This window comes from Protobothrops mucrosquamatus, unplaced genomic scaffold (assembly GCF_001527695.2).
Source record: "Protobothrops mucrosquamatus isolate PMUCROS unplaced genomic scaffold, P.Mucros_1.0 scaffold690, whole genome shotgun sequence".
Lineage (NCBI taxonomy): Eukaryota > Metazoa > Chordata > Lepidosauria > Squamata > Viperidae > Protobothrops > Protobothrops mucrosquamatus.
Genome location: NW_015386974.1, coordinates 214,756 through 228,950, shown reverse-complemented (window position 1 = coordinate 228,950; position 14,195 = coordinate 214,756). Strand labels below are relative to the sequence as shown.

At 35.4% G+C, this 14,195-nt stretch overlaps 1 protein-coding gene across 1 annotated transcript in view; it reads right to left on the bottom strand.

Annotated features, from left to right (window-relative positions):
* Window positions 1-466: 466 nt before the first annotated feature.
* CACNA2D3 (calcium voltage-gated channel auxiliary subunit alpha2delta 3) overlaps window positions 467-14,195 on the bottom strand; it is a gene marked incomplete at both ends in the record, with an annotated part of 192,087 nt that continues 178,358 nt past the window's right edge. The window contains one exon of the mRNA XM_015818165.1: window positions 467-550. Within this exon, the coding sequence (XP_015673651.1) occupies window positions 467-550 (84 nt within the window). The remainder of the gene's footprint in view (window positions 551-14,195) is intronic.

Sequence of the window (14,195 nt, the reverse complement as noted above, 5' to 3'; positions counted from 1 at the left end):
GGAGTTGAAGTCCACGAGTCATAAAAGAGCCAAGGTTGCCTACCCCTGCTCTATTGCATTAGAGATCCTTTTTTCTCTTAATGTTCCAGCTCATGTTGATAAGAGTTGTGTAGGAATGAAATGAAGGGAGGCCCTTCCCTCTTCAGCTGCCTTGAACTACCAGAGGAAGATGGGCTGGTAAATGCAACAAGTAAAGTAATAACAACACACTCACACTTATATAGGTGCACAAACACAAATTAAAAACACAACTGAAGCGTCGTGGAAACACCCATTGCGTTAATTCAATTATAACTGAAATATACTTGTTGGGAAAGGGCTAACACAAAATGAGATAAAGAGAAAATTTACCCATTTTTTTTCAAAGAGACTTATCATTTTCCTTTCTTCTCTTCCTGCTGCTCAGTCAAGCTGGTAGTGAGTGCAACTGACTTTTCTGTCAAGCAGTTACTGAACAATCACTTACCACATCATCTCTGTCTTCCCATTCAACCTCAGAGAGGTCAACACTGCTGTAATTGGGCTTTCTTCGCTTTTTCCCTTCTTCATACTAGGGTCATTAAAAAGAAAGAAAGAGATGAGATGCTGGGTGAAAAAAAAAAACCTGGCACTTTTATTTTTCTAGTAAATCGATATAAGCATCGTCAACTGTCTCTCCCTATTATGTTCAATTTTGCATAAATGCATAAAACACTGTTCTTTTGGAGTATATCAAGATGCTTTTTTTCAACAATCTTCTAGAGTCTGGAGCTCTCTTCCATGCTGGACTACAAAGCCATCTCATCCAGCCAGCATTAGCGTGGTAGTTAGAGATACCACATTTCAAAGGTACCCTGTTATGTTGCTATGTATTATGTTTTATTGGCAAATACATCCTTGCAACAGTACAAACATAGAATAAAAAGATAGTGATTACTATTTATTTTCTTACAAAACTCTTGTGCCATACACTTTAGAAATAAAAGTCACCGCTACATTCTGCTGCAAACCACTTCATACTACAGCACATGGAAAATACACACAACCCTTAGTCATATTTGCAAAATTTAAAAAAAGACATCTTGAACCTTCTTTTCCAGACCCGCAGGAAGTTATATTTCCTGCAGTGTTATCAACAACTGTTTATATATTTCTATTTAAACAAGATAAGAGACTACTCCTGGGAAGTTTGGTGTTAGTATCTGCGTGATATTACATTTTATCTGTTCTTTCATGGAGAAAAATGCAAGAAACACAGTAATAAGGAAATGTAACAATAAACACTGGTGTTGTTATACTGTAAATCTCACTTTTTAAAAAATAAACATCACAGTTACAAATGAGTTGACATTGGTGTTTTCATAATGTAGAAAAATCCTGCCCCCTGCTGCATTCAACAGCAAAGAGATCTTGCTAAAAATAACTAACTATTCAATGTGTAGGCTAAGTCTGATGTCTAAAGTGGAATTTGCTAGCTTTCCAAGAAAATAAACCAAAGGCTATATTTTAAAGATTGTTATGAAATATTGAAATTAACACTGTTCAAAAGCCATTTTGAATCCATTACTTGCAATTAGGCTTGAAAATGGAATTTTTAATCTAAAAGTTCCCATGCACAAAAGATTGACACTTATTATGTTTCTGAAGGACCTAAATTCTTCAATGATGCTACTGCCATCACTCAAGAGCAGTTGGGTTTCGCCATCCCCTATCCCTTGTTTAACAAGAAGGCATGGTGAGTTTGCATTCAACTGGTGCCAGGGCACAGTGTCATCATGGATGTTTAAGAATTAATTATATGCCTACTGCCATAATTGAGTCATTCAGCTACCTGAACAAGGAAGTGATGGCTCAGAAGGGTTAGCGAGGTGGGGCTGGAGGCTGAGGAAGAGGGAATTTAGGAGCAGGGCATTGAGTGTATCCATCATGGCTCCTGACCAGGATAGGAGACAGGGATAGCTAAATGGAATGTTGCGGGAAGAGAGAAGGGATAGAGAGGCAATGAAGGAGTGCTGTGGGCACAACATAATCAGCAGTGGTTTAGAGTCAGAGTAAGGGGCTGATTTCATTATAGCTATCTTTCACACAGACATTCTGAGGGTCAAGAAGGCTAACTAGCAGTTTTCTGTCAGACTTAAAAGTTTTTCTGAGCCTAGTCGTTGGATCCCCTTGGGATTACCATATTACACCTCTGTTCCACAAACTTCACTGGATTCCAGTCTCCTTCTGAGCACAGTTCAAGGTATTGTGATATTTAAAGCCCTTAATGGCATGAGTCCATGCTAACTGATGAAGCGCTTCATCCCGCTAGGACATGCCTATCCTATTTGTTCTGGTAGAGATGACCCACTTCGGATCAGTCAAAGAACTCTGACTATCGTGATCCAGAAGAAGAGCCTTCTCTGCCGCAGCACCCTTTGGAACAACTTACCCTTTAAGGTAAAATCCATCCCCACCTTCCTATCCTTCTGCAAGAGCTCAAAGACCTGGCTCTGTTGGTTGGCCTGGGGACCAACCAATGGGGGAATTTGGTGCTGGAGGTGACTGTTGGATTGATGGCAGATTCCACATCCCCTCCTTGCTCTCTGCCCTCCACCCATCATTTTTTTGTTACCATATTGATGTATTCTCATATTTTATTTTATTTTTCTATTATTTTACTTCTGTTTACACTGTTCCTTTTTATTGCTTCCTAGAATAGGCCCATAGCAAGATAAGTGGGTTATAAATTTAATAAATAAATAAATGCATTTTGCTTTATACTTCTGAAGAGTGCCAAATTACATATGCATGGATAAATATACAGTATATCTGATACCCAATCCCCATTATGTACAATATTCTGGATCCAATAAATATATTTATATCCATTAGCTTTTGAAATGGAGGACAATCTTCACAGAAAGCTAAAAAGGATTTTGAGGGATTTATTCTAATGGAAATGAGTAATATAGCATGAACATATTATTAGTTTTTATTACCTCACTGCCCCACTATCTAATTCTATTTTTCTTTATCCTTTTCACACATTAGTCTATGGATGTTCCACTTTTGCTGGATGAAATCAAAACAGATCTATTCCTTTTGTTTGATGTCTGTTGTATTCTGATAAAAAAAAATGAACATGGCAAAAGGCAAAGAAAATATCCCCCACCCCAAAATGTCTTTAATTTTTAGCCTTACACTTCCTGAGCATAACATTGTGATTTGTTCTGGATTTGCAATTTGTTTGCCTGCAATATGGATTGGTAAGGATCAAAGTGATGCTACTGGAAGATGTGAGATTCAGAAGTTGCAGAAACATAAGACATGCATTCTTACCCTGTCAAGAATGGCATAACATCGTTCCCAATAATGAAAAGCCTAGCTAGTATTGAGTCATTTTTTTCCCTTTTTTAATTCAATCTCTTCAGGAAGGCTAGTGGCAATGGAAAGATGGAGAAAACTGAAATGGTTAAGGTGTGGTCATTCTCAGTGGGGAACCTAGAGAGAGGAATTTGCCAACTTCACAGTAATTGCTAGGATGTGTATACATCTGTCCTCATTCCTTCACTTTGGTCTTTTTTTTTAGCTTTCAAAAAAGCTCTGGTGTGCTTACTTTCAGCATCATTAGGGATCTCCTTGTAGCTTGCTCAGGCAATGATATAATATTGGTCATGTGACTTTGAAATATTGCATGGTTAGCTAACCATTTCCAGAAAATGCTGCAAGTTTGTGCATACTTTTACCAAAATTAAAGAAAGAAGATGAGTGGACAAGTCAAATAGATATTCTTCCCTTGGTCATTTTCCTACCTTGTTCCTTTCCCCATGTAAAAGAGAGAAAAAATAAAATCTGCATCCTTTTGTGAGCATAATAATGTATCAAAACATAGTTATTCCACCCAACAACTGTCTTTGATATAGTCCAAATCAACTAAAGTAGGGTAGATACTTTGATTTTTTTCCTTTATTAGTTCTAGTCCTGACATACAGAAGCTGAAAACCTTTCAAAATAAGGACTATACACCGTCAGCTTCTCACCTACAAAAATGGCCCAAGTTGCTCCACTTACTAGAGGGAAGCTGCCATGATCTGAATCCAATGAGCAGCTAAGTACTGGCAGTCAATGCCATCTAGCATGAGGTGGTTCTACTGATGTTCCCTCAACCTCTAGAGCCAAAAGAAATATCTTTTCCCAACTCCTTCCTTTCATCAAGGTTAGAGGAACATTATTTACAATTCTTGTTAGAATAAAACCTGCCAACCTCTGCTCTCATTATTTACATCTATGCGCATAGCTTACAATATCGCACCATAAATTCTGGAAATAGCATGACACAGTTTTGTGGGGGAGTCTGTCTGATCATTTTTATCACAGTCAACTTTGAAATGCATCCTTTGCATTCCTCAGTGACAACCATGACAATCCTTACTGAATCACCTGAAATCTGTTCGTTGTATTAGGGTGTCAGACTAAACCCAGGTTCATAGCTCCATTCAATCAGAGACTTGTTTTATAGTAGCCTATTTAGCCAAACTGCAGGTAAAAGAGATAAAAGAGAGAATTGTATACTATGCCAAATTTATGGAGGAAAAATGAAATATAATGCAATATATAATAAAATAATACTTCAAATAATTTTAATTGTTTGCTAATTATACTTTTCTTCTTATTTATTTTAATTATTTCTGCTTTAAATTTACATCTGGTTTATTATCTCAGTGATTTGTTCATGCAGTGTACATTGTAAAACACTTGTCATGCAACATACATTGTAAATCAAATATATTAAAATAATGCAGACAATATGCAAAATACTAGAGAAGTCAGTAAAAAGAATTTCTTGTAGGAGAGGCATATTTTTGATTGAAGATTCAAAAAATGCCAGAATGTAGCAGTAAGGCAGTGGAAATAATCCTTAAATATGTAAAACCAGAATGGTAGTATTCTTGGCCATTTTTTTAATAGATAAAACATTTACCTAGTTGTGGTCACTTACAAAGCAAGCCAGATGTAGCATGAGAATTTTTCTAAAATAACTTTATTCACTATTGGAATGGGAATGAGAGATCAACTTTTGGACCTAAAAATACAGTTCTCTGCTACGTTTATTTGAGCTGAGGTCCCCATTAATTTGGCATGCCCATAATTTTCACCTTGGGATCTATCTGGCACCAGTGCAGATTCTTAGTTTAATTGCCTGACTTTTAAGGGATTGATTGATTGATTGTGTTATCAATGGCACAATTCTAATTGATTTTCTAAAATCCTGGGGTTTTATAAAATGGAGTCAAAGGACTACATGAAGTCCTTTTCTCAGAGATATTGACTTTGTGATGGAGATGAAGCATGTTATCTCCTAGAAAGCGATCTGTAAAGTCCAAAATTAAGACTGAGTTGAATAAAAGGATAAGATTTTTTCCCAAATAAAGACATCCAGAAGAAGGATATAATTTAAGATTTTAATCCCAAACTTCTTAGATTATAGTTGGCAATAGAGACCAGTTATTTTTGATAGAATTTCTTGCCAGCTGGCAATGACAAACTGTCATGCAGTAAAATTTCCAACCTTTATTACAATGAAAAACCAACAGTTAACTATGTCATATAAAGAGGGATGATAGATGAATTGGGGGATAAACCTTAATGTTCACACAGGAGAAAAATGGAAGGAAATAAAGATTAAAATTTCATCATAAATGCCATAACAATGTTATGTATGATCCTTAACACAGAGATCCATGTACTCATGCATGAGCATTAGCATATACGTTACAAATGATAATAAGCAAAGTCTAAATCCCTGGAGCTTGAAAAGCTTGTTTCTTCATGTATCTTAAACCATTAAACTATTTCTATAGAAGTGAGCTGCTCTTTACCAGGCAAGTGTGTGAGTGCACACATATAATTATGTAAATAATTACATCACTTCTATGGATGATAATACTGAGGACGCTTGTAAATTATAGATAAATCATGTCACACTCCCATCTTGATACTCTCTGCTCATCCTGGGATTGTCAAACAACAAACTGTTTGGAATTATGGCAGTTCAATATATACTGAAGGTGGAAAGTTAGGAAAATTGTAGTTGGTGCAGTGGTTTCCAATTTCATACATTAAATTGTTCTCATGGCCACATTCCCATTTCTTTTGGAGGTTATCTGGCTTTGATGTTGTTCTTTACTTTGTATTTTTTATGAACAAAAGCAGTTTCTAAAATAGTTGGAATATACCACTCAGTGATTTGAATATACCATAGCAGTGATTTGATTTCCCTTTCATCACCGTTCATAAAGTGGGGAAAAACAGATTGTTTTCCTATTTCACCACCTGGACCTTGTGACAAAATGGCTCATGGTGACCTTGACACATGAAACACAGAATCTGACCTCTTTCAAACTTTAGGGGCAACTATTGAAACTCACTTAATGTTTGTCTACAAGACAGTTTAATAAGTCTTCATCTAAAGGGATGAGAAAAATAAGGAACACCTTTTATGCACCTATAAAGATGGGGTAAACAATATCTTCATTCAGAAGTAAATTAGTTGTGTGACTTATATACTACATATGATTCTTTCCATAACAAATCCTCTATATTTAACATTTCATTTGCATTCTTAAGACGTTATCATTCAGGAATATGTAAAACTGACAGCTGCTTATAATTATAATCTCTTTAGTGTGGAAATAATTTAAAACATCTGCCCTTATTTCAACATTTGCAGACTTCAACTCAGTGAATGTCTTTTTACCTAAAGTCAAAGTTGAAAGAAACAAATAACAGAAAACTGTAAGTATTGCTACCAAATTTCTTGCATTTCATTTGTATTTACAACTGGTTTTATCAGTAAAGCCTTCAAACAGCTAATTGTCTTTTTTAACATATATAATTTTGGTTTGCTAATGAGTGACAATTTTTGCTCTCATAGGGCTTCAGATGCTCTTTCTCTTTTAAGATAGAAATACCAACAAAAATAATTGTCGATATCCAAATGATTGGACTCCTCAGTTATTTAAATGAACACAAGGCATTTTTACTGCTCAGATTATTTAAATATTTGCTTGACAGCTACAGCTGCAGAGTTTTACAGAGCCTCTGAATTTGCAAGGGTAAGTGTAGGTTATCTTAGTTTCCAGCAGGCTTCCCCAGAGAAAAATGAGATTTGCTGCTTATGAAAGGCTAACACCACTTAAGTGGGCATTAATGTTTCCTCTGAGACTTGGATTCCTGTTTTGCTATATTAGGAGAAACAATTTTTCCCATAATTTACAGCTATGTTAATACTGGTTTAATAATCTTTAAATATGTTGGGGGTTTTGCTATGTGCAATGTATTGTGGCAGTTTATACATTTAATTTAAACTCAGGAGTTTATTATGAAAGTAAAACAGCTGTCACTTTAAGGACATAAACACACACACGCGTACACACACACACACACAAACAGACTCATTCTGTTTTCCATATCCACAGAGACATTTTCTGTTCTTTTGAAAAGGACAGAGGTAAAACAATATAATTCAAAGAATTATAATTGAAAAATTATTTTTACAAGAAACAATAAATAGGAAAATTGAAGTACTTTGTACCAAAGGTTAACAGTTTGCATATTTACAGTTTCAAGATCTCAATCTAAAGATCACCATCACTATTTATTAAATAATAATAAAAGTGATGACTTTTCATGCTACTTAAAACATACTCCTTAAACATTATGTATTGCAGCTTTCCTCTAAAATATTAGGGAAAAAATAAAAATAAGAATGTGTTCTGAAAAGCAACCAAAAATTTAATATAGGTGTGCCCCCAAATGAGTCGGTATGGCCCCACAGCCTTAAACTACCACAGTATTAGAAAAGGAGGATGGGAGGACAATCCATTGTGTCTCTTATGGTTGAATGGCAAAAACCTTCTCAAATTTTATCTATCAAAATTTAGACTCCAAACTTTAAGAAAAAGGAGTGTTTTGGGTGAATCATATTATGCATTATCTATTCCATGAAAAGCAGATGTTGAAACTGTGTGTTCAATCCAAATAATTTGTGTTATGGAAAAACTGAAAGGGTATTTTGGAATATTGAGAAAACTACCTAAATTTATTACTGTGGGGAAGTTAATACGTCCTATAGATAACATGTATACAATGAAGTTGTGATTTCAGGGGCAGAAAAAAGAATATGTTGAAAATTAGGATATAATCTCATGGTGACGATCTCGTACTCTTGTCATTAATTATGCATTTCTGAATTAAGAGGGCTTTCATAGTGGTGGATTTGGTGATTGAAAATTGGATATTATAAGATATTCTATAGTTAAAATATGAAAGAGTATGCTGGTGAGGTGTCTGTGGTTTTAATAAATGAAGGTAAAATGCCACCAGAGGACAGAATCTCTGTTGTTGTTAGCTTTGCTTATAGTAAACAAGATAATAAAATATGACCAATCCTACAGATAAATAATGAAATAAACAAAATACGAACTTGAAACAGTTAATAATGTAAGAGGTTTTACAAACTTCTTGGAGTTATCTCAAAATTGGTCAGATAAAAGCAGAGTCCTAATCTCTTTTTGAATTTTCTGACAATTTGCAATATGAGATCTTTTTGCCATTTAGCATACAATGAAGTCTTTAACACCATATGCAATACTGACACTACTGCTGTATCAGAGCATATACAAGTGTGGTTTTAATAGGCAAGACTATTTCCTCCAAAAGGGTAACACATCAAATCAGGGCAGGGAGAAAAATATACTGTGTAAGGATATATAAGATGTTAAATGAATATCTAGGGAGAGAGGGAGAGAATTGCACCATAGCACAAATGAAAACTCTAGTTCTATTAGTTTGAATATCTGCCTCTCAAATTCCCTGTTTAAATTCAGCCAAAGTTTTATTAAGATTGAGGGGATGTATTGCTAAAACAGAAAAGCCATCTTTTGCCAGATCATGATTAAATTGTCTCCTTGGGATAGAAATGAACCTATTTGACAATGAATGTTGGACAATGGAAATTTCCCAAATGATTTGGTTTGACCAAAATGTAAGGTGATGAGCCCAAAGGAAGCATAGCCTAGTTCTAGCCAAATCTGAGTGTTGAGAGTTGAATAAAAGTATTGTAGCTGATGGAGTATGGACTGGATAGCTTCTAAGCTTGATATATCTTTAGAGATGCACAGCTGGGTGCCAACTAACGTCAATCCAAAACTTTAGTTTTAACCATTTAATCTATTGCTGAGATCTAGTGCTATAATATCATTTGCATATTTAATAATTTTTAAAAATGCCGTTTGAACTTTTTTTGGCATCACTGTTGAATACCAAAAGAACCAAAAAAAAATTGGCAGTCTTTTGGCAATAGATTTGTCAAATCTTCTGACCAAAGCTTTCAATTTTTGATTGATTATGTGCCATCAAGTCATTTTCAACTCCGTAACCACATAGATTTTCTCAAAAATGATCTATCCCTAACCTGTGCACTCATCGCCTCTGTAATTGAATCCATTCACCTTGTTGCTGGTCATCCTCTTTTTCTCTTTCCTTCTATCTTTCTTGGCACTAGAACCTTTTCCAGAGAGCAGGGTATTCACATAATGTGTCTGAGGTAGGATAATTTGAGCCTTGTCATTTTTGCCTTGAGTGAGAACTCTGGGTTGACTTGTTCAATGATCCATTGGTTTGTTCACTTGGCTATACATAATATTCTTGGGAGTCTTCTCCAACATCAAAGTTCAAAAGCATTGATGCTCTTCCTATTCTCTTTCTTTAAAGTCCAACTTTTGCTTCCATACAGTGCCACAGGGAGTATCATAATTTGCACAGTTGTGATCTTTATAGATATAGATACATCAAGGCATTTGAATAGCTTTTCCAAGGCCTTCACAGCTGCTCTACTGAGTCTGTACCATATTTTTCAACAGCTTGTTCTTTACAATTGATGGCTGATCCTAAAAGGCAGAAGCCATCCACCACCTCAGTATTTTCATTGTCACTTCTAAGGCTTGTTGTTCTACCTGTTGTCATTAATTTGATCTTCTTTTACTTTCATTTTTTCACAGGGCAATTTGACTTTTAATATTGGAGCTTGCAGATTCTTTGCATTTTCAACTATTAGGATAGTGTCATTCTTCCACCAGTTTTAAAACCATACTCATCTTCTTCCAGTCCAGCTTCCATTCAATATACAGTATATTCTGCATATAGATTGAATAACTAAGGGGAGAATATATAGCCTGGTCCCTCTCCTTTGCTAACCTAGAGCCAAGTCTGTTTTATCACATTCTGTCTGCACAGTGGCTTCCTGAGCTGTATATAAGTTTCCAATGAGGAAAATAAGATGTTCTGGGATTCCCATTTTTCTGAACACATTCCACAACTTGATATGATCATCACAATCAAAGGCTTGTGTATTTAGTTAAGCTGGACAGAGATGTGGGATCTTGATATTGGGGGAAGGATTTATGAAAGCCTTGCCAAAGAGTTAGGATTTGGAAGAGCTTAATCCATGCTGTTGCCATCTCCATCTCCCCTACACATAAATGTGTCCATGGAAAGTATCAGGTGCTGAACTCAACTTGGAGGAAGCTTTTTTTAAAATGAAGTATTTTTTTTCTTAAAAAAATACATTGTGGTGGTGGTGGTGGTGATAACAGCAATAGCAATTATAATCTAACAACTTTCAACCTATTCTTGATTCACCTATCTGAGACTAAATATGACTTGCTTCTGAGAAAATATGGTTGGAACTAATTTATGCAGCATAATCCTAAATTTATATGCTCAAAATAAAACCATATTTTAATACATTTACATCCAGGTAAATATCCATTGGATATAGCTTTAATGAATGCTAAAGTTTATCAAAGAAGAGAATTTTTATTCCTTGGATATCATATCCTGATGTTCTAGAATGTATTCAGAAAAATTGATATGACAAAAGTGCTCAGTGATCATAGGAAAAAGTTTAATCAAAACTGATTAAATAACTTGCATATCAAAACAATAATAAGCAAATCCTAAAGTTAAAATAGGTAAACAAGAGCCTCTGAGATTAAAAGAAACAGTCTTGGGGGAACAGCATAAATTAAAAGCCCACAGATAACCATAGATTTAAAAAATACAGAAGGAACACTGTAAGTTATACCATCAGTGACTGTACTATATATCACAAAAGATATCAATTGGGTATCTCAGAAGAAGCACATTTATTCACAGAATAGCTAAGGTATAAATCCCAGCCCAGGAAATACGATATGCAGTATGTAATGTTGCTTCCCCTTCTGCTTTTCCTCTCCTATCCTAGAAAAAGATAATTAGGGAAACAGCTAAATAACCTAATATTGCAAGAACAGGCAACTTCATTATCCACCAGTAGATAAATTTAGTTCATGATAGTGGGTTGGAGAAATGTAGAGAAATGATTTTTATGGAGGAATGTAGAAAAATGATTTTTACTATGGAAGAAATAGTTAACAATAGAATTAAGAATAGCAGAAATGACTCTGTTTAAGCACAGCAAGCATGGAACCAGCCAAGGGTATTGAAGTAGTGAAATTCTTGTGTGCCGTCCTTTTGATATGGCCAACAGTACGGAATACAACTGTGCATTGAAAACCAGGTGGAATTTTGGTTCCATAGAATGGCTGACATTTACTGGAGAGAGGAGGAAATGGGGTGAAATGTAATGTAGTATCTTTTTTTTTTGCCTAGGATAGTGTGCCAACATCATGTTGCTAAATTACGTTTTGTCTAATCTATGAGGTTACTCACTCCAGCACTGATGCCAAAAAAGTAAACAAAAAGAGGACAACAGATGCAGCTCTCGTCTGAAACTGTACGCGATTTTAATTATATCCTGACCCTCTGACGCACTTACAGAACCTGTTGTGAAATGGCAAGTCCCGAACCTGAAGCATTATTTTATGTGTTTTTCTGACCTAGGTTATACAGGAAAAAATAAGAGTACGCCTCTCTTCAGTTCTAATAATTTGTGTATTAAAGTCAATATTTTTTCTAATCAAAAATAACTGGTCTCTATTGCCAACTATAATCTAAGAAGTTTGGGATTAAAATCTTTTATTATATCCTTCTTCTGGATGTCTTTATTTGGGAAAAAATCTGATTGTGCTGATGTTGATATATAAAATCCTATAAGGCATTTTTTTAAACAAAAAAATATTTGACACAAATATTCTTTCCCGTTCTCAGATTAATTTTCATCCCAATATTTTCCCCATGTAATGAAGCAGAATAGGGCTGGGTGCAGTAGCTCACAAGAGCCAATTTAAAAATTTTCTGAAATTTTGCAAATTGGTTGAGGGCATAACTGAGCCACTGTTGGAGATGACCAGGCTGAGTCTGAAGGAGGGGTCAAATGAATCATCAGTCATGAGTCCTTTCACACCCACAAGAGATCTAAGTCCAACCCATCGTGAATTCCTTATCTACTGCCAAATTGCTTTGACCATTAGTACTTCAGATTCTTGTAGAGAGCTTAAGCCTGCAATAAATCTTTATATCTGAACTGTCTGGATCACCTGATTTTCCTGGTGCTTGACAGCCACTATGCCAAGCACATCAATCAGCTGTTCTGCAGCTAGTGTCAGGGCAGCAACAAAAGAATAACAGAATAACAGAGTTGGAGGATACCCTGGAGATCTTCTAGTTCAACTCCCTGCTCAAACAAGAAACTGTATTAACAGCAGGGCCAATTCTTAAACATTTACCACAGCACACCACAAAGGGGGGGCAAAAGAATTTTTTGGGAGATGCTATAATCCTTAGACAATTAGGAAATCATATCACTTGCTATTATATACATACTTTAGCAAAAGAAGAACCTCCAACCCTATCTTCTATAAATTAACAATATTATGCTCAACAATTTAGTTCTATTATGCAATTCTAGCCTTCAACTCCCAGAATTCTCCAGCTCCAGCTGACTTACGTCCACACATCTTCAAGGTTGAGAAATGCTGCTCTAGCAGTTACATTTGAACTTGATGTGGATTTTATCCAAGGCACTCTTTTGAAAGAGTTGACCTAAGACCCACAACATAGAGATACCCCAAAACTGAACCTACCCTTTAAATTACATGCTTCAGTGAAATATATTTTCGGGTATTTTGTTTGGAAATGGAGATTGAAGGATATTGCTTTCTACAAAAATAACAATCATTTACTGAGGCGTGCCTATTATGCTTTTTTAAGATGTGAGAAAATAGGGACAGAATTTATTCAGATCCCAATTAGAAAACCGAACTGCTAGTGAAGTAAAATTTCACCACAGAATTTCATTGATGGAATAGTTTCCATTGATGAGAAAGAGAGGTGAACATCCTACTGGCTCCTGCAGCCCTCAAATCCTGTCCAAGACATTTTCAGAGATGACCTCAAAACTCCAGATCAGCTTTTGAGGCCAAAAAAAGTTGCAGGCAAGAGAGGAAAGATGCAGATTTTAATGCCTTTTTTTCAGCTGTGCAAGACATTATATTACATTATTATATTCAGATTTGTAACACAAGAGCAGACCTTACAACTGTGATAAAATTGTTGGCTTCCTGTTGTATCACTGAGCTTCTGATTTTGCTTTCCTCTTATATGTGTGTGTGTGTGGGGGGGGTAAGTGTCTTTGTGTGTACATGTTAAGTATATAGCTTTTTTTCAAGGCTACTTCTTCGGACCGTGAAAACATTTCCTGTTAATATTTCCATACTACCATCCAAACAGAGCTTTTAAATGTAGCAGAAAGTGAAACATATAGAGTTTCTGTTTCCTTATTGCTATTTAAAAAAAAAAAATGCCAGTGGGGTTTTGTTTCTGCATTTTAATAATACTGTATTTTGCAGTAAAGAGAAACACATTCAAGTCTTAACTTTCACTTTTTACATAAACACAATATATTCAAAACATGTATGATTTAAAGATTACACACACACACACACACACATATATCTGTTTTGAATAATGGCTCTGTCTGCTTGGATTCCGGTGAAGGCTCTGCCAGACTCCCTATAGAAGGCAGTGTTATGCTGCCCTCTATCGTCACATTCTATACAGTTCATCCCTGGCACTAGGAATGTCTTTATGGAGGGCAGGGATTCTACATCTTTTCAATAATAGAAGTTACAGATGCATAGGGATTAATATAGATGCATTAACTTCATTTCACTAATCTGGTCAAAAGATGCTTCCTCATTACAGCATGTAATGTACAGAACATTGATTCCATT